The 25,866-nt window shown below is 47.9% G+C and overlaps 1 protein-coding gene and 2 pseudogenes across 1 annotated transcript; 1 reads left to right on the top strand and 2 right to left on the bottom strand.

Annotated features, from left to right (window-relative positions):
- The first annotated feature begins 1,469 nt into the window (after nucleotides 1-1,469).
- On the top strand, nucleotides 1,470-7,144 carry LOC120968462 (uncharacterized). The gene is made up of 2 exons (XM_040395284.3): nucleotides 1,470-1,866; nucleotides 5,791-7,144. Exons 1-2 carry the CDS (start codon nucleotides 1,746-1,748, stop codon nucleotides 6,897-6,899), a joined length of 1,230 nt encoding a protein of 409 aa, XP_040251218.1. The 5' UTR covers nucleotides 1,470-1,745; the 3' UTR covers nucleotides 6,900-7,144.
- A 5,702-nt stretch (nucleotides 7,145-12,846) lies between these two features.
- On the bottom strand, nucleotides 12,847-15,377 carry LOC109732506 (uncharacterized; annotated as a pseudogene).
- Nucleotides 15,378-17,185: 1,808 nt separating this feature from the next.
- On the bottom strand, nucleotides 17,186-21,900 carry LOC109732508 (uncharacterized; annotated as a pseudogene).
- Between the last annotated feature and the right edge of the window lie 3,966 nt (nucleotides 21,901-25,866).

Genomic DNA, 25,866 nt, shown 5'->3' with positions numbered 1-25,866 from the left:
TAATACCGCCCAGAAAACGAATCTTTGGATAACTTTTGTTGTTTCCAGATGATAATTCAGATACACTTGTTACTAACGAAGCCGGTGAGTATTTGGAACCTTTGAAAGGTGCGGTGTCACGGGAATTGATTGTACTACCACTCAACTTTAATCAACTCACTCCATATTCTATGTTGATATCTGTGCCCCTTCGTACATCTTTCAAAAAGAATCAGATGTACATCATTGCTCATGTGTTCTACATGCATGCTTGTTCTTTCTTTAGTTGGTAACACTATTTTTTTCACTAGAAAATGATTATATCTCTCATGAGTATTTGCTTCTTGGGTTTGTTTGCCTAGTTAAATGAGAGGGCCACCCCCTAGGGAAACTATGGTAAATATTTCAGTATTTTTCAGCAGGATTATACCAGTGCATTGATTATTTGAGTGTGTTTGTTCGTGTTTTATAGCATTATATATGAGGTTTTGAATTATCCTCTTTTTTATAATTAATCAAAGAGTGTTTATGCAATAATTGTGATGCACACTACAACTCGTTATTACAGTTTACTAAACAGGGTTCCCCCTACCTTGCACGTTGGATGGTCAACGTGCTTCTCCATCGCCTTTCTTGGCAGCATATCTGAATGGTGCTCGGGTGTCCTTGGTCTCGATAGACCACTAGGATAGTTGCTTCTGTGGATGCCGACAAAAAAGTTGAGGAGGAGCACCATCTTCGGCTGGGAGAGAAGGTTTCGATGGGAAGAAAACACGTCCTTATGGATTGTGTCGTGGGTGTCGGATAACCGATATTCCCTCGCATGCGGTGCCTGTCCTTGGCATAGAGCGGATATCAACGTCATTGGCATCGTCCACTTTGCTATCATCGGCAAGGATGACACATAGGACAAAGAGGAGAGGTCGGGTGACGAGTGTTGCATTGTTATGGAGGTCACAACCGTCATTCTCAAGCCAAAGGGAAATTCAGTAGAGGGGTATTGGTTGACAGGGAGAAACATGAATAAAAATATGGGCGAACAGCTACAAGAATTCTAGGAGAACATCGAGTACCTCACGCCGACATCCTATGTCTGGGAGTGGAGCCGCGGGTGTCTAGTCAGTGAGGTAAGGTCATTGGCGTATGATGGTTCACTATTTGTATGCAGAAACCAGGAATCATGGCCGGTCGGAGCATGTTGCATGGTGTCTTTCGTCTCCTTGCTGGGAGCACCTCACATTGAATTCCTGGCGTTTGCTCGCTCCAGCGAGCAAACTGACCAACACGCACAACTCTCATCCTACACGCTTTTTTGGGAGCGGTAGGGTGAGAAGTGGGCCCACCACGTGGGAGGGGGCGGGGCAATTTAAACGTGAGGACGGGAGGTCTTGTTGTGGTGTGCAGGCTCACATAATAATCTACAGGTAAAGCTTTTCTATAACGAACAAACCCACACGCCAGTCTCTTCCTCTCCTCTCTTTCTCTCTCTCTCCTCTCCCCCCGCTCTCTCTCCCTCGTCACACACGTTCCCCCTTTCCCTCGACATCCACGCCGACTGCGCTTGAACCACCCATGGTTGAGCGGTGGATCATGCGTTGAGACAACCGCGTGGGCTCCTACTGTGTTTCCATCCATATCTGGAGTCCTAGGTGTGGGCGACCAACCGCATCCAGATTTGGAGTCACCACAGTTGGGCGACCAACTACATCCAGATCTGGAGTCCTGGGTGTGGGCGACCAGCCGTTTTCCCCAGATCTGGAGCCAACATGATGATTGGCGATGGAGCAAAGCGGCATACTGTCTCTGATGGCCACGTCTTACCACGGCTGGCATCAGAGAAGGTAGTTGTTGCCTCCACTTCGCCCTCCGCTATCAACATCGAAGAAGGTAGGGGAAGAACTCGCCCTATTTTTTTCTAGAAAAATTAAGGTAAAAATTAGTTGATCTTCGAGTTGTGTTTATTTTACTTAATTGAGGGAAAACACTAGACTTGTATATTACCATAAACTGATTGCAATCGTTAGACAGGGGGGCATTAAGTATTGATGGGACACCAATTCCCTCAGAAAAAAGTATTGATGGGACACTAGCCAACATCCCAAAGCCACTTTGGAGATTGGAATTCATGCTCCACATTGTTACCAGAAATAGCACAAATGGTGTTACACTCAGCGCCTTTATAAATTTACACAATTGTGTAGCCAGTGAGCCAGTAGCAACCTCCAGCCAAAGACCTTAACCTTCTCTGGAACCTTAGCTCTCCAAATCACATCCCAAATACTCCAATTATATGTCGCACTTGATGAGCTAGAAGCAGGGGAATTGCACCTGAATTTGAGTTGGGTGGCAAGTTTATAAGCACGTCATCCATCACGTAGAAGGGTGATTTATGCGAAATATCTCCTCTACATCAAAAATCAGAAAATAACCTATGGACAAGGTTAATATTCCATTCATTTTTTATCGAGACAATCAACTGGTTAACCCACCTCAACCTTGAGTTTCTAGCGAATTTGGCAACCGGAGGCCATACTGTCTCAGAATCCAGTTGTCTCTCTGAATCTGAATTTTTCGTCCATTAACTATACGCCAGATGATGCCTTCCTTGAGTATCTTAACTCCAAGCCGGGGATGCATACGAGGAAATGACCATGTCCAGAATATCCCACAAGGATAATATTCTGATTTCAAGACTCCGGAACATAAACTATCCGGCTTGTGAATCAGTTTCCACCCTTGCCTTGCCAGGAGAGCTTGGTTAAACATATGCATATCCCAGAATCCTAGAAAACCTCCTCTCTTTTGTTTTATAAGTTGGTACCAGGAGAGCCAATGGACTTGTGGTGTCCTTACTCATCGCCCCACCTAAAGTCCCAGATAAAATTTTCATACTTATCACAAAAGCCCAAGGACATTTGAACAATCCAAAGAAGTAACTGGGAAGCGCTTGAACCACTTACTTGATCAAGACCTCTTTAGCTGCATGGGTCATATAATTTTCAATCCAGTCCTTGCACATTTTTGTGAACCTTTCCATGATCGACTAAAATTCGAGGCAAAATTCCTCCTTCTGGGGTTGGTAAACCCAAATATTTACTCTCAAAAGTGGAAGCCACAACACCAAGGGTGACCTTTATATCTTACTGGACATGGGGCGAGCAGTGTTCACTAAATAATAAAGAGCATTTAGCCGGGCTAAGAAGCTATCATGTACACCTTTGAAATAGATTTGGAGTGTCCTTCACTACCCTCACCTCTCTTCCTACGGCCTTGAAGAACAAAAGGTTGTCATCAACAAACATTAATTTAGAGACACCAAGGCTCCCCCACAAATTTTGATAGGCATTAGCCTCCCTTCCAAGACCTGCTTTTTTAAGATGCTTTCCCGACCATCCGCAACCAATAAGATGGTGCATTCAGTATGCGACTATAATATTCCTTCTCAGCCAGTGAGTACTGCTTATCATGGACCGAATATCTTTCATGTCCAGGACCAAACATCCTGTTGCAGCACTCCCAGCTTAGTGTAGTAATCGGCCAGGGATTTCAGTAGTTCCCTCCGGCGACGGTACTCTTTCCCATATCTACTCATACTGGAAGGATTTCACGTTGCTATGCACCTTGGTCTGTCTCCGTATTGCAGCCATAGAGGAAAGTGACTGGAGCATATGTGTGTACCATTGTTCACTCTGAATAAATCACACCAACCCGATGATGCAACTGCACTTTCAACCCGACGGTCACATTGCTTTTGCCATACTGTTTATTATCGTATGTCCAGGATGGCCCCTTATAGCCCCAATTATGAAGATCACACTAGAACAAGGCTTCTCTGAAATTGGTATTTTTCTCTCGAATATCCAAGCTACTGAGAAGTGCTCATGCTGCCACATCGTCTCATAAAAATCACCTATCATCAACAAGTGTTCATTAGCATCTGGCTTTATTCTTTGAGTAAACTCCAGATCTGACGTCTTCCCTACTCCTTAGGTTCACCATGTAGCCCGACACTTCGGGCCATGGGAATCATCATGAATTAAGACATTGATGTACCTCAGGTCATATGGCATTCTTTTTATTTTAGTTCATTTATCTCAGAACAACGCAGCGCACCCTTGCCCTTACCATCATGCACAATACAATTCTGGCGGCCTAGCATCCACCTAAGATTATTGAAACTCTTTTCACATTGCCGAGTTTCAGAAAGTAAAACGATCATCAAGTGGTATATGCGTGCACGAGGCAAACTAGCTCTTCAACTATCCGGGACTGCCCGAGGCCCCAACAGTTCTATATCAGGCGACTCATTTCTCCTGATAGGTGCCTTCCTTATCACATGTCATTCATCGGCAACCAATGGGCCGATAGCTTCCTTACCGCCTAACACACCTATGTTGCTCATGCCACCTCCATTACCCTCACTCATGCCTTCTTGTTCAGACCAGGACCCTTGTAACTAGGTGTCGTCAAAAACTCACTACCAGACTCACTGTCACATCCCATGCATTTACCCAACACCGCCATGATGTTCACCAGTGATTGATCAACTTACTTCCCTGGCTTACCCTTGAGGCTATTCTTATCTTTGTGGTGCTTGGATTTCGTGTTACTGGCTCCAGGGGTAGGGGAGGAGCCTTGTTGAGGTTGACTTCACCCACTTCATTTTCCTTGCTGGCTGCCGGACTCATGGAGGAGGCCTAGCCTTGAATCACCTCGGCCCTCCGGGTTCAAGCCCGGCAAGGGAAGGAACCAAGTTGATGTCGAGTTCTACCCCCTTGCTCTGAGTTGTACATACAAGCAGCTTTGGAGTGATTGCCGGTATCGTGGATGAGACCTTCCCCACCTCCTGCTGGAGTTGGGAACCCATGACAGCCATTGGTGGTGCAGGGGCCGACGCTAGTGTTAGCATAATCTTAATTGTTTTGTTTGGAACATGATGTAGTTGGTGCTTGCATGTCACGTGGCTTTATTTCTTTGGGGACTAACCAAAGTCATGTACATATACTAGTAGGAATTCACGTGTTTGAGTCAAGCTTGAGTCCAAATATGTAGTATACGATGTGATCTAGGTTAAGTCAATTTCCGTGTAGGACATGGTCTCATGGGTTGGCCGAGTATATATATTCGCTGACCGGTGCCATGGTCCACCGTCAGACAGAGTTCTCCACCGCGCAAGGCTGCCCAGGATCATCTTCCTTGGCCCGCCATCACCCCCATTGGGGGCGACCTCCTCTGACGCGCTCATCACACTTTTGTTCTTGTTAGCCTGACTCTGCCATGGTTGATTTGGGGATCTGAGTGTATGTGTTGTTGGTGGATGTGTGATCCTGTTGTGTTTATACTATATGAAAATATGAAATAGTTCAAGGGTTTACCACTACACTATCAGTGTAGAACAATCTTAGAATTTCAATATTGCTTGCACTTTTTAATTTCAAATGTAGATGAAATTTATCGCGTATCTGTGGGCCCGGAATCGAGGTGGAGACAAGAGCCAAACCTGTTGCGCAACACATATAAATAACATTTGGTGGAAATAAAAATACAAAACTTGCCTTTTCTTTTTAAATGTTGATGAATTTTATCATGATCGAATTTTCTTGAGGCAGATGCACATTTCGATGGCAATACTGTAGTCTTTGCTCTACTGTGTATTATGTTTATAGTTTCTACAAACATTTTTATTGTGTTTGTATAATTATCATAGCTGTAGTAGTACCAATTTAATTAAAATAGTGATAGCAATTTATATCATATAGTTAACTCAAGTCCATTGCTAAAATTGTTGTCCTTTCATGCTCCTTAATGCAGAATTTGAAGCTGATATCATGCAAAACATCAACCGGAGCTCCAACACCCCCATCTCCGTGCACCGTGTCATGTTTGGACCCGAAGGCTGGGCGGACCTACCACGTGGATTATTGCACTCCATCATTGTCCTGTTGGGTTCAACTCGTGACCTTCTTGCATTCATCGCCACCTGCCCTAGCTGGTATGCCGCATTCATGTCAATCAAATCTACCTTAGGCGAGCTCTTCCCACCTGTTATTTTCCGGAACTGTGCCGACCAGACAAGCTCAGCTGGCTCTCACATTGGAAACACATGGGAGCTCATTGATCCTGTATATCCAAGTACCCCGTTGTGTCGCTTGACCCCTCCAAGTATTTTGGACAAAATGGCAGTCGTCAAATGTTCTTATGGTCATGTGATTTTCTGCTACGATAGATCCCTTGTCATTATGGATGTGCTCACTGGCACAACGGTTGCAGCTCCATCTTTCCCATTGAGTCAACTATGCTACAGAACCTTCATATCTCCAGAGGCGTCACCAGATTCATATCTATTTGTCAACAGCCCGCACTGCCTGTACGCTTGGCGAGTTGGGAGCCCCTCTTGGTTGCACTGCGATTTTCTAAATGCACATTTGATCAAGGAGATGGTGTCCTTCAAAGGCCGGGTCATTATGAGGATGCGTCAAAAACTATACACCGTGCATTTGGCACCTCAGTTTCATGTTGAGGTACTAAGAGTTGATTGCAGATATTATATGGACCCATACGTGCTTTCCGGAAATTTGGTGGCTTGTGAAGACACACTTCTCCTACTTGGTCGTAACTGGGAAGCCTTCTCCATTGACTTCTCAACAGAACCTGCAAAGTATGTGAGCGTGGAAGAGGGAGGCTTGAAGAAGTGGGCGTTCTTCTTTGGCGAGAAACGTACTGGACAGCCACGACTCTTAATGAACCCAGAGAGAATGGGTTTAAGGGGTGGCCTTGTCTATCAGTTGGATGAAAACGCTCGGGTATTTTCATACCCAGTAGATGGCAACCAAAATGAGGAGTTGGAGCCAGAACCTTGTTTCGCGACGATCAATGCTTATCTTGCTCGCAATCCTACATCCTTCGCAGCTTGGGTATGAGATCGTGTCATTGCAGCGCACAGTTGTCTTGTTGTCGTTGGCTGCACTTGGGGACTTTTTGTCGCTATGTTCCTTTTAGTTTCCGCTCCTTTGACGGAGTACATCAAGATTTGTAATAATCTCTGTTTGCCACCCAATGTACATTCCTGGAGGCAAAACTTGTGCTACATGTTGCTGTTTTTGCTGAACCTTGTTAATTACTCCCGTTTTGCATACAAGAGATAAGGGTTTGCATCTTGAAACAATACTAGCTTCTTGGGTCTTCATATCACTCTTCAGATGTGCCTGGGCTTTTATTTTAGTTATGTGCTTTGTTTGGTCCATACATCTATTTGTAGCTTGATCTCCTTTTAAACAGAGATAGTCAAATGCACGCAGAGCTGTTTGCTGAAGCTATGTTCAAATGCAGATCTGTTTGGTTGTCGAACACTCTATCTGCCTAGTTTTTGTTGGTGAAATATAAAATTTGTGCTGAATGCACATATGCTGCTTATATGTTTGTTGGCTGAACTTGCAGTTTATATTAACCTGATGCTATGGACTTGCATCCTCACTCTAATTCTTGGTGACCTTGCAATTCTCCAGCCCAAAATGGTGTACAATGTTCAGTTAAAAAATTGTAGCTCTCCCCAAGCTATGTTCTCAATATTCACATATCCACCCAATGAGACTGTCATATGCTCAAGCACATCACGTGAATAATCAACAACCATAGTACAATTACTCTTAGCTATCTATGTATGAAAGGGAAGTTACAGGCCTAGCTGAAAGCTGAATAAAACTGTTGCTTATTGATGATTTGGTGCGGCATACAAGAGTATATAAGAGGGTACAAACCGACTTGGGGTAGGGGTACAAAACTGACTTGGACTAGAAGTCGTATACCATAATGACTACTCTAACATCCCCCCGCAGTATCAACGGCAGGCTCGACGACGTTGAGACTAAAACAGATATCTTGAAACGGCTTGGTAGGCAGTGCCTTGGTGAAAATGTCAGCAAACTGAGCCGTAGAGGGAACATGAAGCACCCGAACCTGACCAAGAGCAACCTTTTCACGAACAAAATGAATATCAATCTCAATATGCTTTGTGCGTCGGTGTTGAACTGGATTGCTGGTCATGTAGACTGCTGATATGTTGTCACAGTAGACAATAGTGGCCTGCTCAATAGGCCTGTGTAGCTCGGAGAGTAACTGCCGAATCCAGATTGTATCTGCAACGGCATGTGCCACAGCGCGATACTCAGCCTCGGCCGACGAACGTGAGACTGTAACCTGTCTTTTCGAAGACCAAGAAATCGAATTGTTACCAAGAAAAACACAAAAACCGTAAGTGGACCTTCGAGTGTCAGGACAACCAGCCCAGTCTGCATCAGAGTATGCGGTAAGCGAGTTTGGAGAAGAATTATTGAGGTGGAGACCATGATTGAGAGTTCCTTTTAAATACCGAAGAATGCGTTTAACATGATTATAGTGAGGAACCCGGGGATCATGCATATAGAGACATGCTTGTTGAACAGCAAAAGAGATTTCAGGACGAGTAATGGTGAGATATTGGAGAGCACCTGTTAGGCTACGATAGAGAGTAGGATCGGAAAAGGGTTCACCGGTAGCCGAAAGTTTAAAACTAGTATCGACAGGAGTGCGAGATGATTGACAGTCAAGCATACCAGCACGATTAAGAAGATCAAGAATATACTGGCGTTGGGAAAGAAAAAGGCTGGAGGAATCTCGAACAACAGCAATGCCTAAGAAATGATGAAGGAGTCCTAGGTCAGTCATAGAAAATTCAGATCTAAGAAGAGAGACAATATGATCTAAGAACTTTTGAGAGGAGGCGGTAAGAATGATATCATCTACATAGAGAAGTAAATAGGCAGTGTCAGAAGTTTGATGATACACAAAAAGAGAGGTGTCGGAGAGAGATGGAGTGAAGCCTATTGTTTGAATGAAGGAGGAGAAGCGTTGAAACCAAGCTCGTGGGGCCTGTTTAAGACCATAGAGAGATTTCTGAAGAAGACATACATGAGTTGGAAAGGATGGATTTTCAAAACCCAGAGGTTGCTGGCAGTAGACAGTTTCTTGAAGGGAACCATGGAGGAAAGCATTTTTAACATCAAGTTGGTGAATGGGCCATGAAGAGGAGACAGCAACACTGAGAACGGTGCGAATGGTGCTAGGTTTAACAACAGGAGAGAAGGTTTCTTCGTAATCAATTCCTTGTTGCTGAGAAAAGCCACGACAAACCCACCTGGCTTTATATCGTGAGAGGCTCCCATCGGAGTGGAACTTTTGGCGAAAAATCCATTTGCCAGAAACAATATTTGTATTGGGAGGACGAGGAACAAGTTGCCAGGTGTTGTTTTGAAGTAAAGCATTATATTCTTCTTGCATGGTAGCGGCCCAATTGGGATCAAGTAGAGCTGTTTTGTAATTCTTTGGAAGAGAAGTGAGAGATACGGAGGTATGAAGGTTTAGGCGGTCTTGGGGTTGATGAAATCCTGATTTGGCCCTAGTACGCATGCGATGATCATTAATCGGGGCTGCTGTAGGAATAGCACGAGGGGGTAAGGTGGGTACTGGTGAGTCCGGCGCAGCGGAAGAGTCGGACGAAGGAGTAGGGCTGGGTGGTGGAGTGGGACCAGGGCTGGGTGGTGGAGTGGGAGTAGGGGCCGGGGGTGTTGGGGACGTCTCGGGTGGGGTGAGTGTATGGTTGGGATTGGCTATGGTGGGTGTTAATGGTGGTGGTGATAAGTTGTGTTCGGCAGGTAGGGGAGTATATAGTTGGAAAGGACGGGGAGAGGGGGTGTTTGCGGAGCTAGGGGTGTTGGATGGTGTAGTAGTGCGTTGTGAGAAAGGAAAAATGTGCTCAGCAAACGTGACATGACGAGAGACATGAACATGTCCGGTGTGAAGGTCGAGACAGCGATAGCCTTTGTGCTCGTCAGAGAAGCCGAGAAAAGCACATGGGATAGAGCGTGGTGACAATTTATTTGCAGAAGTGGCGTAGGCATTGGGAAAATAGAGACAGCCGAAAACACGAACCGCGGAGTAGTCGGGGTGGGAAAGAAAGAGGGAATAATAGGGAGTAGTGTTGGGTTTAGTTTTAGAAGGTCGAATATTTAGAAGGAAGGTGGCCATGTGTAGGGCTTCAGCCCAAAACTTGGGAGGCATAGATGATTGAATGAGGAGAGTGCGAACTATACCATTGAGGGTGCGAAGAGAGCGTTCTGCTTTACCATTTTGAGGGGAGGTGTAGGGACATGAGAACCTAAGCAGGATGCCATGTTGTAAGAAGAAAGTACGATTTTTAATGTTATCAAACTCGCGACCATTGTCACATTGGATAAAGCGAATTGGGAGGAAGAAGTGAACAGACACATAGCGTTGAAAATTAAGGAAAAGAGAATGGACCTCGGATTTGTTGCGTAGAGGAGAAGTCCAGACAAAGTGGGTGAAATCATCTAGGATAACAAGGTAGTATTTAAAACCCGAAACACTTGCAATGGGAGAGGTCCATAAATCACAATGTATTAACTCAAAGGGATAAGTGCTACAAGAACTAGAGGAACTAAAGGGAAGACGCACATGTTTGCCTAATTGACAAGACTCGCAAAACACAGAATTATGAGAGTCCCTATTACATGGTATGGTAAATTCACTAAGCATAGAAGCTAAGACGGCGGGGTTGGGATGGGCCAAGCGACGATGCCAGAGATCGACGGAGGCCAGCATGGATGTTGGAGGGGTGGCGGCAGGAACTCCATTAAGAGAATAAAGATCACCGGAGCTATTGAAGCGAGCGATCTCGGCCTTGGTCAGGTAATCTTTCACAGATAAACCAAAAGGGTCAAATTCAGCCGAAACTAGATTGTCGCAAGTAAATTGGCGAACAGAGATAAGATTTTTAATGAGGGCGGGTGCAACTAGAACATCGCGAAGTAAAAGAGGTTTGGTGGAAGAGGGAAGTTGAGCCTGACCAACACAATATATAGGAATAGATGATCCATCTCCAAGGATAATGGAAGGGAAAGGAGATTTAGTGCAAGAAGATAACCAATTACTAGATGCAGACATATGACTAGAGGCCCCTGAATCAAAGATCCAATCCGTACCTGAGTTTCCTTGTGCAGCAAAGTTATTCATGGCCTGGAGAAAGGCAGCTTGATCCCAGCTCGGCGTCGCAGGTGAGGGTGGCGTCGGAAGCAGTGCCGGCGGATACGATGGTGAAGGCAGTAGGGCCGACTGGGGAGTGTAGTAGGCATTGGTCGGCTGTGGTGGGGGTGGCGTCGGGAGCAGGGCCGGCTGAGGTGTGTAGTAGGCGCCGCCGTCGGTGCTGTAATGACCATAAGGAGCATACGTCGGGGCGGCGTGATAGGCATTGGCCGGCTGTCGGGGGTTGAGAACCCCGGGAGCACCAGTAGGCGGCCGAAGGCCGGGTTGCCAGGCACCTGAGTATGCCGGCGGAGCACCGAGGGTGGACGGAGCGGACCAGGGCATGGGCCATGCTTGAACAAGCCCCGTCCAAGGATCATGAGGAGGCCGCCATGCAACCGCAGATGGAGCACTGGTGGGTGGTGCAGGACTCGGTGCTGGTGATGTCGTAGGCGGAACCGAACGAGTCGACGGCGGCCTGTAGATAGGGTTTTTGCCGCGGTAGTTCGGACTAGGACGCCAGCCTGGGGGCGGTTGAACAGATGACGATGCGGACGGCCCGGCGGCAGGAGCCGGCCTGGAAGGCGGCTCTGGTGTAGACGACAGAGGAGGACGAGCCGCAACATGAAAGACCTTGGGGCGAGAGTCCTTGCGAGCATGTGTTTCCGCCGCGAGTTGTAGCAAGGAACGAACTTCAGCGAAGGTAGGGGGGGCCGTATCATCGGTATGAACGAGGCTTGCTTGTCAAAGTCTTCGCTGAGGCCGACGACGACGATATTGATTAGCTGTGAGTCGCTAACTGTATCGCCGAGTTCGCGGAGCTCATCACCAATGGTCTTAACGCGCTGGCAGAACAGGTTCACCGGGGCGTCTCCTTGCACCATATTGCGAAGCTCGGTGTGGAGAGCGTTTTTCCGAGCGTCGGTGTTGCTTTGGAAGAGCTGACGGAGGGAGTGCCAGATGTTGGCAGCGGTGGCGCCGTCGTGATCGAGCATGTTGAAGATCTCGGTGGTGATGCGGGTGTAGAACCACTGAACGATCGCGAGATCATCTTTCAACCATTGCGGATCGTCGGGGCGGGGAAGACAGTTGGCGGCGACATGCGAGCGCAGGTTGCAGCGGCCGAGGTGGAGATCGAAGAGATGTCTCCAATGGTAGTAGTTGTGGGCGGCGAGATCAGGAACTATGGGGATGTAGGGGCTGACGTCGGAGATTGTGTCAGCAAGAGATATTGGTGCGGCGAGGATGGGTGCAGGGTAGTTTTGTGGAGCTATGGTGAGGGCCGAGAGAGAAGCGGCCGCGGCGTTGGCAGCCTTGGCGATGAGTGCGGCCCGGCGCTCGAAGTAGCCGGACGGCGGCGGCGGCGGTGGCGTTGGCGGAGCCATACCCTAAACCCTGGGACCGGTATCTGATACCATGAAAGCTGAATAAAACTGTTGCTTATTGATGATTTGGTGCGGCATACAAGAGTATATAAGAGGGTACAAACCGACTTGGGGTAGGAATACAAAACTGACTTGGACTAGAAGTCGTATACCATAATGACTACTCTAACACTAGCCCATGTTATCAAGTGCCCAGGTACAAGAAAACTCCACAATCTGTAATAAATGAGAAATAAAACATATAGGTCCCTTGTAATTGCCGCAGAAAAAAGAGAGGAAAGTACGTAATCTGATAACTTAATCTACACTTCTGTTTGTAATGCAAGTTTCGAAACGAACATTCAGTGAACTACTCATCCTGCGACTGCAACACTGTAGAATCCTCCCACCAAAGCTGTATCAGAAGCTAATCACCAACCGCACTCACAGTCGTAAGATCATCACAGGACGTAAAAAGGAAACGCGCGGGGAAGACCCAGGTTGACTCCAATTTCAGGTACCGTCTTCCAGTGTTGAAGAGCTGCAAACATGTCGAACGGTAATAACATTTTTTCCATAGTTGGACTGCAGCCCAAGGTTTTTCAGACTGATAACTTGGGAAGTATATGTGGTTGCTCCTTCCTCCCCATCCCTCCGGGTTCATGCACGGCAACGCCTCACACCGCTCGTCAATGCTGATAAAGATGGCCCAGTTATCTAACTTGTTCACTTTCACCCACCTTGCCTTCTTGGTCATGATGTCCACTGACTCAAGCTTGAAGGCCATAAACTGGAAGGCCTCCGAGCGCATCCTTCTTCCCGCCTCCACAAGTTTGATCAAGAGAAGCGTGTCACCACACACCACTAGCCATGCTTTGTCATTTGCCGAATAGAGATCTTCGGTTATATCTTCCTCAAACACAACTTAAAACTTCTGAATAATGAGACTGGGTGACAAGTGAATGATGTAGAACCACCCGAAAGACCCTAGGGCATATGTCTTGCCCTTGAAGGCCACATTTTGTTCAATCGAAAAACGACCAACTTTAGGGCTGTGTTTTGTCCAAGAGTCGCTGCCAATGCGCCTGGCCACAGGAACAGATAGGCTCCAGCACCGACAAGGAGATGCGAATCAGCGGATGCAACAGGGGCAGTTAAGGTGACATAGCTGATGCAAGTGAAGTGAACTGACCGGAGGGAAGGAGGACCAACCTTAGCGCCACTGAATGGATTAACAATATGGAACCCATTGTTGTCGCAGAAGATGAGCTGACTGTAGGAGCAGCGCCGAAAGGTCATGCTTCTGAGGTCACTCAACGAAAGAAAACTGCGAGAGGATGAGGTGGCAGCAGGGTCAGCCAATCTCCATGTGCATTTGTGGAATAAAGTCCAACAGTTATGCGAGAGAGACTGTCCACCGTTGGTACGGAGATTGGGGTGGAGGAGCAGGGGCTGGACAGAGGAGCATGGGCTGAGAAGAGATCACATTCACCCCAATGATGACAAGTGGTACCGAAGGTGAGGAGCATAGTAGAGCGACAACAGGTTGGAGCTGGTCGTCCGGGAGCTCTGCCCATCCTTGCGGCCCAGATGAAGCAAAGAGTGAGGAGACATTAGCAGAACATGTCCTGTTGGCCATTATTTGCACGATGTCGTTCTCCCTGTTCGACACAGCAAATTCAAGAAAAAGGTTAGGCATGCGAAACAAGGTATATAACTGTATAAAAAAGAACAGGAGTTACCAAGATGAGCTGCCAAGATTCTAAAAACATGACTGGTGCGTGCCGCTAGGACATCAACGCCACACTACGTTCTCGTCATACACTGAACTGAACAAAGGTGCTAATCGCATTGAGTTGTTGCTCCAGAGAAGCTCAGAATAAGATCAACAACGATGCAGGCACTGGATATCAATTGTATGGGAAAGTTATATATATGCGCTAGATAGAAAATAAATGTTTGTGCCTAATACTAATACTGTATCTGGCAAGTGTAGATACTGAGTGAGTTTCCTTGCAGGGACCGCTCGCTCCCGCGACCCGCCCTAGGGTTCCGCCCCGCCGCCGCCGGCCTCCCTCGCCCCCTCCCGCCGGCGCCGGCCGCCTCGCGCGCGCCCCCCGCCCCCCCCTCATCTCCCCCTCCCCCCCTCCCCCGGCGCTCCCCGAGGCGGCGGAGCGCCCCCCTGCCCTCCCCCCGTCTCGGTCCTCCTCCTCCCTCTTCCCCCTTCGCCGCTGCCGGCTGCGGCCTCCGGCGTGTCCGAGTGGCGCCGGCGGCGGCGGACGTCCCTTCCCCGCGCGCCGGGAGGGAGAGTCGGGGCTCCCTCCTCCCCGGCGGCGGCATCCTGCGGGCCTCGGGTGCCCTCGACGCGGCGGCGTGACCGTTGGCTGCGGGGCGGCGCGGTGGGCGGCTGGCCGGCGGCGCCCGCTCGGCCCAGATCTGGGCCCTTTCGGGCCCCATCTAGGCTGGGGCGGGCCTGCGGACCGGTGCGCGACGGCGTGGCTCCCTGGTGGTGGAATGAGGGGCCCGTGGCTGCGGTGGTGGTGGCTCCGGCGGCCGGTGTGCTGCAGTGTGGCTGCGGGGACCCGTCGGGGTCCGGCCGGGCCGGTGGTGGCCCGGCAAGTCCCTGTTGCCATGTTCGGTCGGCTCCGCGCGGCGGTGGAGGTTGTTCCCTCCTGTCGGCTGTGGTGCGGTTGCCTCCGAGCCCGGTGTCTTCTCGTCCTACCTCCAGGTCTCGTGTTGGTGGCCTCAGTGAAACAGTGAAGATGGTGCGTTATCCGCGGTGGCACAGGCTGGTGGGCGGCATGTTGGGTGGTGCGCTTCCGATTGTCTGAGGTGGAGGTGGTGGCTTCGGGGCGGGAGAAATCTTTGGTGGCTCGTTCGCCACCGGCGCAGCTGCGCCCGTGGGCGTTGCCGGACCCTCCTGAGGGGCGTCGGTGATACCCCCTTCCCCACTGCCATCCGCGTACCGGGGGAAACCCTAGGACTTGTCCGGGCAGCAGCGGCGTCGTCGCATTTCTTCCTGAAGATGTTGCTTGGTACGCGAGGCTTCGGAGTGCTTGGCGGGCGGTGGTTCTTCTCTGGTGGGTGCAGCGGGTGTCGGCCATCTTTGCTTAGTTGAGCTGCCGGCGTCGGCATTTATTTCTTTTTTCTTTCTCTCCTTTTTCTTTTGGGCTTGTTTGTGCTGCGGCCCCAGCAAGCTGGTTGTATCGGTTGGACGTTGCTTTATAATCTAAAGCGGGGGGAAACTCTTTTTCTTGAGTGTAGATACTGACAGAAAAATAAAAGCAGATCATATATGATTTTCCTAGCAAATTGAGAATCAGTGATCGACACCCTCCATTATATTATCTCTAAAAACATTGATTGGCAATGTAGAACAACCACCATCGGCTCTAACTATCTCATGACATTACACGGACTACAAGAGAGGTTGGGAGCCCCACTTGGTTGGGCTGTGATTTTGTAAGCGCACATTTGAATTTGATCCTAGAGATGGTGGCCTTCAAAGGCCGGATCATTACGAGGAGTCGAGGATACATCAAAAGTTGTACACCGTGCATTCGGCACCCTAGTTATCATGGCGAGGTACTAAGAGTTGCTTGCAGCAATTATATGGACCAGTAGATGCTTTGGGGGCACGTAATTACATGGGAGCCCCAATTACGAGGATCCAAGAGATGGAGTTGTTTGCTGAAGATACATACAAATGCGGAGCTACATACACATGGCATCTTGACTAGAAGTGCAGGTGTCAACGGTGTCATCACTTGTCACGCACAGAAAAAAAATGACATCATAGCAAGATTCCATTTATTCGAACCAAGATGGATTGTCTTTTGCAGATGTTGAAGCCTTGTACGGATCCAAATGATGGGAAATGCCACATAGGGAAAAAAATGCAGATGGTCTGAAATCACAGAATATATATTGCTGATTTTTATTCTGTCATTGTTAAACAGCGACATGGTAATCTGCCAAATAAATCCAGCTTAAGATGATAATACCTGAACAGTTGTTCTATGGTAGATATCTGACGGTGGATTAGGATCGAAATGGTTCTAGAAAATCGTATGAAAGGTAAGGGTAAACACCTTAATTAGGCTTAGTATGAAATGACAACACAATTCTCAGCTCACACACAATGAACACAATGGCACAAGCAGGTTTTCTGCGCTGCGCACAACCCTTGGTGCTTTTCTGTATTTCCTTTTCTCCTTTTATTATGTTACAAAGGAAATGGCCTGTAACAGTCCTAACAAAATGCTCGCAGCGATCCTCGGCGTTCATTCCATCCCACGAACAAGACCGTGCAGAGTGTGGACTAAGCCCGACTCGCTTATCCAGCTGACCACCTCCATCGTGCCATCCCACAACTTGGCTAACCGAAACACAATGAGAAAGAGGCCTAACCAGCTAATTATGCACATGTGCAGTGAGTATGCAAACCTTTGCCATGGCACACTTATTCGAAGCAAAACAGCTGCCATGGCAGTGAAAAAGCTCTGCCATGGCACTAAATAAAGACAGCACAAGTTTATTCAACATGAAAAGATGAAGAACAGCAGCAAGCTTATAACTTGATGAATAATGAGCTCTGCACAGATGCTAGCGAGTAGGTATTAGGAATTTGCATTTTGGGGTCAGACCTGATCACCTTAGGTGTGCAGTATAATCCAAGTTATCATCAAGTGGCCCAAGTACAAGTAAACTCCGTAATTTGTAGTAGATGAGAAATAAAACATAAGGTCCCTTATAATCCCGCAAAAAAAGCAGAATCAAATAACTCTACAGTGAAAGCTTCTGTTTGCAATGCAATTTTAGAAAAAAGTTAAGAACATTCAGTACAAATACTCATCATGTAACTGCAAACAAGGTAGAACTCTCCCACGAAAGCTGTATCAGAGGACAATCACCAACCGCACCTGCGATGGCCGTAAGATCATTGCTGACTGGAGCGACGAAATGCAGCGGGGAGGACCCAGGTTGGCACCAATCTGTGGTACTGGCTTCCAATTTTCGAGAGCCACGAACTTGTCGAATGGTTGTTAGCTCTTTGCCATAGTTGCACTGCAGCCCAAGGTTGTTCAGACTGATAACTTGGGAAGTATATGTGGTTGCTCCTCCCTCCCCATCTCTCCGGGTTCATGAACGACAACGCCTCGCATCGCCCGTCGGCGCTGACAAAGATGGCCCAGTTATTCAACCTGTCCACCTTCTCCCACCTTGCCTTCTTGTTCTTGGCGTCCAATGACTTGAGCTTGAAGGCCTTGAACTGGAAAAACTCAGAGCTTGTCCTTTTTACTGCCTCAAGTTTGATTAAGAGAAGCACGTCGCACACCACAAGCCATGTTTTTTGATTTGTCCAATAGCGATCTTCAGTTCTATCTTCTTCAAGCATAATTTCAAACTTCTGAACTAAGAGACAGGGCGAAAATTGTACGATGCAGAAGGACCCAAAAGACCCCAGGGTGTATGTTTTGCCCTTGAAGGCCACGATTTGTTCAATCCTAAGAAAAGGAACTTTAGGATAGTGTTCCAACCAAGAGTCGCTCCCGACGCGCCACTGAAACAGATAGCCTCCGCTGCCGACAAGGAGATGCGAGTCAGCGGATGCAACAGGGGCAGTCAAGGTGGCATAGCTAATGTGAATGAAGTTGTCTGACTTGAGGCAAGGAGGCACAACCTTAGCGCCACTGAACGCATTAACAATGTAGAACCCCTTGTTGTCGAAGAAGATGAGGTGACCGTAGGAGCAGCGCAGAAGGAACATGCCCCTGAGATCACTCAAGGAAAGCAAACTGGGATAGGATGAGGCGGCAGCAGGATCAGCCAATCACCACGTGCATTCGTGGAAAAGGGTCCAGTAGTCACAGTCATACCAGGGATACCGTTGGCTCTCGGTGCTCGGGTGGAGGAGGAGAGGGTACAAAGAGGACGTGTGCGCTGAGAAATCACGCCAGGGACGACAGGTGGAACCAAAGGCGAGGAGGTCGCGGAACGAGCTGAGGAGAGCGATGATGGGTCGGAGCAAGTCGTCCGGGAGCTCGGCCCATCCGCGTGCCCCAGATGAGGCAGCGGCATAGCAGGTTCTCTTCGCCCTGATTTGCATGGCAGCGCTCTCCCTGGCGACACATAAAATTCAGGACAAAAGGTTAGGCATGCAGCAAGGTGTAGTTGTACAAGAAGAAACAGGAGCTACCAAGATTCAGAAAACACGACTTGTGTGTATCGTTCGAACATCAACACGTCACTACACTAAAATTAACAAAAAATACTGACGTTGTTGCTCCTGAGAATAAAATTAACAACTACGTAGAAGCTACGTCGGTAGATAGACGGGCTGTTAAAGTTTCATATAATTCTTCGCGTCTACTGAACAATACACATCACGATCGCCTATTTCTCAAACTAATACTGTGTCTGGAAAGTGTTGATACTGCCTGAAAAATGAAAGCAGAGCACATATGGTTCTCCCTCTGTTATTATCTGCAATGTTGGACATCTAAAGCAGGGAAAGTCTCAATCTGGATTGTCTTTCTTCTTCGAGAATAAGCAGAATCCATCTACGACTTAACTATATCTACCCAATTTAGTTCCATATATCGAGTTGTGATTAATCTTGGAGATGTAAGGCGGATCTGATGCGACATCCGCAGGGGAACGGAAACTGAATGGGAAGCAGAACGGGAGGGACAGAGAGATGGAGTACAGGACGAGGTAGGGGTTGGAGGTATTACGTAGGCGATGAGGACGAGGACGCAGCAGCCGCCGACGCCGAGGAAGAAGGATGCGCGTCGATCTCCAGCGGCGGCGCCTCCCGATGGGCAACGCGGCCTGTAAAACAGCGCGGTACAGAACTACAGACCAGTTTTTTTTTTAACCTGGATATTTCCTTCTTCCGGATATAAGAGCCTCTCTAGCAGACCCCTTAAAACTACAAACTGTAAAACGGAGATAAGGATCGACAAAAAAAGATTTTAAAGGTCTATTTTAGTTACGGCCGAATAGATACTGTAAAAACAAATTGTAAAACTGGGATAAGAACTCCTTCCTCCAGCCTAGCCGGCGCCGCCCCTTCGCCACGCCGGTAGCGCCTAGCCCCATCGGCCGCGCCTCATCGCCCGCCGGTTGCGCCATGCTCCGTTGCCGGCCACGCCGCGCGAGCCGTGCCCCTTTGTCGGCCGCAAAGGGAGGGATTCCGGCGGCCAGGCTGAGGTCATGGGAGGCCACGGTGAGGTCGAGCTCGTCCAATTCGAACCGGTGGCGATCGATTCCGGCGTCCAGCAGCCTTTCCAGGTGTGCGGTGACGAATTTCGGGTGGATTCCGGCAAATTCCGTGGCGGCGTGTTTGCTCCGACGAGGTTTGACTGGTATACGGGGCTCCCTCGGTTCGGCCTTCCAACCTTCAAACATAAGGGTCTCGGGTGTGGATTTTCGGTGCCCTTTAAAAAATTTACGGGTTGGATCACTTTTACGGTTTATGTTCTGGACACTTTTTTCGATCAAATCCTTAAAACGCAAAAATCATAAGAGTTTGACCACTTTTAAGGGGACTGCTAGAGATGCTCTAACGCCGGCGCGGCCCAGTCTATCTATGGTACACCTTCGCGTCGAACAATGGCGTTTGTAAGATGTCTTAAAGCAACATTGGTCCCATCCATTTAAAAGAAACACTTCTAATCTATTCATCATCAATCATGGCAGTAGAATGAACACTAGAAATTATAAAAATTACATCCAAATCCCTAGACCATCACCCCTCCATCGCTGGAGCTGGGCAAAACTTATTGTAATAGACAATCGGGAAATCATGCTAAGACCCCACAGAACCAGCGTACCAGAACAACAACCACCATAGTAGCGTCGATTGAAAGGATCCAACCTGAAAACACACGAACGTGACGGGTGACAATCAGATCCAAGCAAATCCACCTAAGACAGATCCGCCGGAGACACACACCCACATGCCCACGGATGATGCTCGATGCATCACCGGGATGGACGCTAGGCAGGGAGAACCTTATTTCATCTTTAGAGAGCCGCCGCCATCTCGTCTTCCTTAGCATGACACAAACCCTAACTAAACTCGAAGAAGCATCCGGAGCCCTCCCGCAGGCAAGGGCCAGGATCCATCGTGCCCCCCTTGGCCCTAAGGCCATCGGAGACAAGATAGACTGGCGGCAGCGACAGGAGGCAGAGGAACCCTAGGCCTTTTCTGGAGCTGAAGCGGCTGCGTTTTGTGTCGTTCATCCATCCGATCTTTGTCGGAAAAAAAGTCGGCCCGATCATCACAATAACCGTCATTATGGTGATTTCGGCAAAAAGATGCACTCTAGCAGAGTCGCTATCCCACCCTCGATAGCCACAATTTTTGGAGTGCTTCAAATACAGCTTGCGGGCCTCCATATTAGACCGGGAAATGGGGTATTTGGAGCGCGCTCCATCCAGAAAACGGCTTGCCGCGAGCGACATTCCCTCTCCCACCGCTCTTCTTTCCAGAGTCGCCGCCCCCTCTGAGGGAGTCCCGGATTAAGGGGTCCTCGGACAGCCGGACTATATGCATATGCCGGACTGTTGGGCTATGAAGATACAAGATAGAAGACTCCGTCCCGTGTCCGGATGGGACTCCCCTTTGCGTGGAAGGCAAGCTTGGCGGTTAGGATATGAAGATCCCTTTTTCTTTAACCGACTCTCTGTAACCCTAGCCCCCTCCGGTGTCTATATAAACCGGAGGGTTTAGTCCGTAAGACAAGAACAATCATAATCATAGGCTAGCTTCTAGGGTTTAGCCTCTACGATCTCGTGGTAGATCAACTCTTGTAATACACGTATCATCAAGATCAATCAAGCAGGAAGTAGGGTATTACCTCCATCGAGAGGGCCCGAACCTGGGTAAACATTGTGTCCCCCGCCTCCTGTTACCATTAGCCTTAGACGCACAGTTCGGGACCCCCTACCCGAGATCCGCCGGTTTTGACACCGACATTGGTGCTTTCATTGAGAGTTCCACTGTGTCGTCACCGTAAGGCTTGATGGCTCCTTCAATCATCTATAACAACGCAGTCCAGGGTGGGGTCTTCCTCCCCGGACAGATCTTCGTATTCGGCGGCTTCGCACTGCGGGCCAACTCGTTTGGCCATCTGGAGCAGGTCGACAGCTACGCCCCTGGCCATCGGGTCAGGTTCGGAAGCTTGAACTACACCGCCGACGTCCGCGGAGATTTGATCTTCGACGGATTCGAACCCACGACAGCCGCACCCTGCCGCCGTGGTGAACATGACCTAAATCTGTCATCGGGCTGTGCTCGGGAGATAGCGCCTGTAACCTCTCCGGCCCTAGATCCAGAGCAGAGCACGCCATCCAAGGACGGGAAGCTCAACCTCGCCACGGAGGCCGCAGACTCAGCGGCGCTAGAGCCGAACACAGATCTGACCTCCAATGAGGCCTGTGTCATCGGAACCTCAGACTCGTCTCCGGCCATAGGCTCCGAACCGCGTGTATCCGCACCCATCGATCGGGCGCCGATCTTAGAGTTCAGCTCCGCGGGCATCTTCCAACACTCACCCCTAGGCGATGTGTTAAACTCATTAAAGTCCCTCTCCTTGTCAGGAGATTCTTGTGTTGGGAAACATAGCAGAAAACAAAAAAATTCTGACTTACGCACCAGCCCAGGACCACTATGGAGACTGCATACAAGGTTTGATCTTTTTCGATACCGACTCGTAGTAGAGTCAATGACGATCGGTGGTGCAGATCCCCGCAGCTAGGATTTACAACCTCCCAACCGCGAGGATGTATACCCTCATCTGCCCGTCGTACAGCCCTCCGGGAGGTGGTCGGACAGTCCCCCAGACAGTGTCGCGGACAGCCCTTCGGAAGGACCTTCGAAACTCGAACGGTCACTCGGACAGCCCTTCGGGAGGACCTTTGAAACTCGGACGGTCACACGGACAGCTCTTTGGGAGGCACTCCCGAACTAAGATCGAAACTACGATCTCTCTACAGAGTTGCACACATACGGTGTCATCTATCCGGCAGGGCTTCGCCGTCCAGAACTAGTTCCTGCCGGAACCCAGACAACCTTTCGGCTCTACGAAACAATTTCGCTGGGAGGGAGAGAGAGAGCCAGATCATGCAATGGCACTTGTATGTGAGAAAGAGTGAGTGTGGAGAGTGCCTCTCCACCTCTATTTATAGGAAAAACCCAAGGGGTAGGGGGCACATGAAAAACCCAAAATGCCCACACTTTATGTCACACATAAAGGGCATAAAGGGCATAAAGGGATGACAAGTGGAGCCCCATGGAGGAGCTGCACCCTCCAACGTCCCACCTTCATGGGGGCCCCCCAAAGGGGGTTCCTTGATCCCCAAGTCCTTCTAGAAGCCTTCTGAGAAAAGCCCCAAAAGGTGACTTTCCATAAATATCCCAAAAAGCACTTTCACTATTCACGACGACATTTTTCAACGTCTGTTCGAACTAAAAATATTTATGTGGGCTTAGAACATTTCCAGTACCCACTAAAATAATTTTCAACGCGTTCCGAAACAATTCCGGATTAGTGATTTTCATCTGCGAAAAGCATCTGAAGTGGTTCCGGCAGCTTCGGAGCATTTCCAGCTTTTATCCCGGAAAATTCCAGAAAGTTTCCAGAATGACTCTGGCACCCTCCAAGAATTATCAGGCATGTGTCGAAACCAATCTGACTTAATAGTATACCCCGAAACAACTTTTCAGTTTCACCGAAACTCATCCGATGACCTCTCTCCGCGGAACTTTTTCGGTGTCCGAAACTTTTTCGGTGTCGGAAACTTTTTCGATGATTTTCTCTCAGACTCCCTGTCTAGTATTCAGCAGATAGATGACCCTTAAGCATGTGACCCTATAGGTTCGGTGAAGTATAGACATGACCCGAGCCCCTTCCGATCAATGATCAACATCGGAGCCGTGGACACCCATATTGACCCCTATACCCACACGAATAAATATTCGAGTGAACCTCCAGTTGTAGTGAGCTATTCCTGTTGCTTCGCGATATGTCACAAACACCCGAGGTGAGATTTATTGCATCCCCGTGGACGAACAATTTGTCCACCATGCAAGTTACCTCGTTACCGGTTTTGTTCTCTTTTCTTGTTTCCGTGTTCCGACATCCCGGTGATCAAATCACAAGGTGTCTGGCCAGACGATTATGGTTACCGTAACACCGAGAGGGCCCGAGAATATCTCTCCATCATCGGAGGAGCAAATCCCAATCTTGAGCTATCTTGTTACTTGCCATACTTTTCCGCGAACCCGTAAGCCGCCGTAATAGCCACCCAGTTACAGATGACATTTAACAAACCCCAAAGTTCACGAAGCAAGCACGAAGGAACTCGATACTCTCATGGTCTAAGGAATTGTGCAAACATTAACTATCTCTGTGATATTAACCATAAACTTGTGACGAAAAGAATCTCATAGCATAACATCAATTTGGGTCGATTCAACACAACTGTTCTACCAACAACGTGCCCTCAAAATTGCCAGCATAGACAAGCCCATGATCAGGAAAACAGGATCATCATGCAATACATGAGCTAGTCTTAGAGGCAAGACTAGGAATACATTTTTCCGTTTAGTATACCACACGTGCACATGAGTTTCCCTCCGAGCCTCGTGGATATTGCAGACTCGAGAATCGTGGCAGTTATAGCTTGGAACATAGACATAATTATGAACTTGGAGATAAATAATATCATTTGTTATTGCCTCTAGGGCATATCTCCTGCAGACTCTCACTTGCACTAGAGTCAATAATCTAGTTAATGCTAATGCACTTTACACCTATGGCATACCGGTGTAAAAAAATGATTCGCATGTGGTATAGCCTGATGTCCATCGGATCTGACAACTTCAGCTCCGTGTGTATCTCTGCACATCCTCGCGTTTTCATGCTTTCACAAAATTCATATTTTGTGCAGACTTGGCTTTGTATATATGTGAATCATTGGTCGAAACCTGATTCCTCAGACTGAGTTATGGAGCAACTATCTGCAATAGTGTCCCATTGACCAAAGCCTTCTTGGAACCATACTAAGTTCATGAATGAACTATATGATTCAACATCTTTGTCTTTGTCGCTTCTAAAGCGGCAACATACTTCACCTCTATTATAGAATTCACCACAGTAACTTGTTTGGAACAATTTCCAACTAACTGCACCACCATATTGTGTGTTACACAAAACCCTCAATTTAAATCGAAAATCGCATGGAGAAATGATGAATACTGTATCGATGTAACCTTTTACAAAGAACTCTTCATGATCTCCACTTGCGAGAAAACATGTCTCCAGTGCTACTTTAGTACTCAATGATCTTTTTTCACTGTTGTCCCATGATCAATACTTTTGATCACTTTGGTATCTATACTCGCAACAGCTTGGAAGTATTGGACATATCTGGTTGTTTTACATACCATGGAATACATGATTAACCCAAACACAGGAGTGTGTGGAATCTCCATCATGTATTTTGCTCATCAGTGTTTTGGGACACCGATTCTTGCAAAAACTCTTTCCATGTGACTTCGGCAAGAATCACTCATTGTCGTTATTAGTGCTAAACGGTTTTAGCATCTTGTCAATATGTATTTTTGCTCAGCCCTATTAAGTAAATCTATCTCTATAGATCATTATGCCTAATATCAAGGCTATTTAGCCCAAGCACTTCATCGAAAAACTATTTTCTAATGAAGACCTAATTCGTGTCAAGAAATTTATTTCCAATTAACAATGTGTCAAGCACACAAGGTTTTCAGAAATATTATTATGCTCCCACTTACTTTCTTGAAACCACAAGAATCTTCGTTACCCATTGATGAAGTCAAACCCCTTTGACCATTCTATCAAAAACGAAGATTCCAACTCCATTTTGCTCTGTTTTGTCCAATGCTGGAACTCTGAAGTTTGCATACTTACTAGCATACTCTGGACTGACAAAATACTTTGGATTGTATCACATACAAGTCCTAGGTTGTATTTCCATTTCATGGAAATTCTTTTGTCATCCATGTTTCATATCTCATGTTTGAAATATGTATTAATTGCTAGTTTAACCCGAACCGAATTTAAGCATTGCTACGGTGAGAGAATCTCATTGTAGTCAACTCCTTGAACTTGTTCTTGCAATGAGTAGAGCTTAATGGATAAAACATTTTATCCGTATCAGTTTATAGTCCCATTGCAATCCGTTAGACTCTAGGTCTTTCGGAGGGTTTATCAAGATCTTGAATCAGTTATGGAAACTATCTTGGATTATATTGGCATTTAGCCAATTCCGGAGTCAGGGCCCATCAACGCTTCCTTGTGTATCATAGGTATACTGTTGTCTAACAACAATATCTTGTTTGCGCACATGAGAGGTTTGCACGAGCTTTGCCTACGTTGTTCAGCTGCAAGTTCGACCG

The sequence above is a fragment of the Aegilops tauschii genome, chromosome 7, assembly GCF_002575655.3.
Source record: "Aegilops tauschii subsp. strangulata cultivar AL8/78 chromosome 7, Aet v6.0, whole genome shotgun sequence".
Classification (NCBI taxonomy): domain Eukaryota; kingdom Viridiplantae; phylum Streptophyta; class Magnoliopsida; order Poales; family Poaceae; genus Aegilops; species Aegilops tauschii.
The sequence above is the reverse complement of the archived record's forward strand: the minus strand, read 5'-3'. Positions and strand labels throughout refer to the sequence as shown.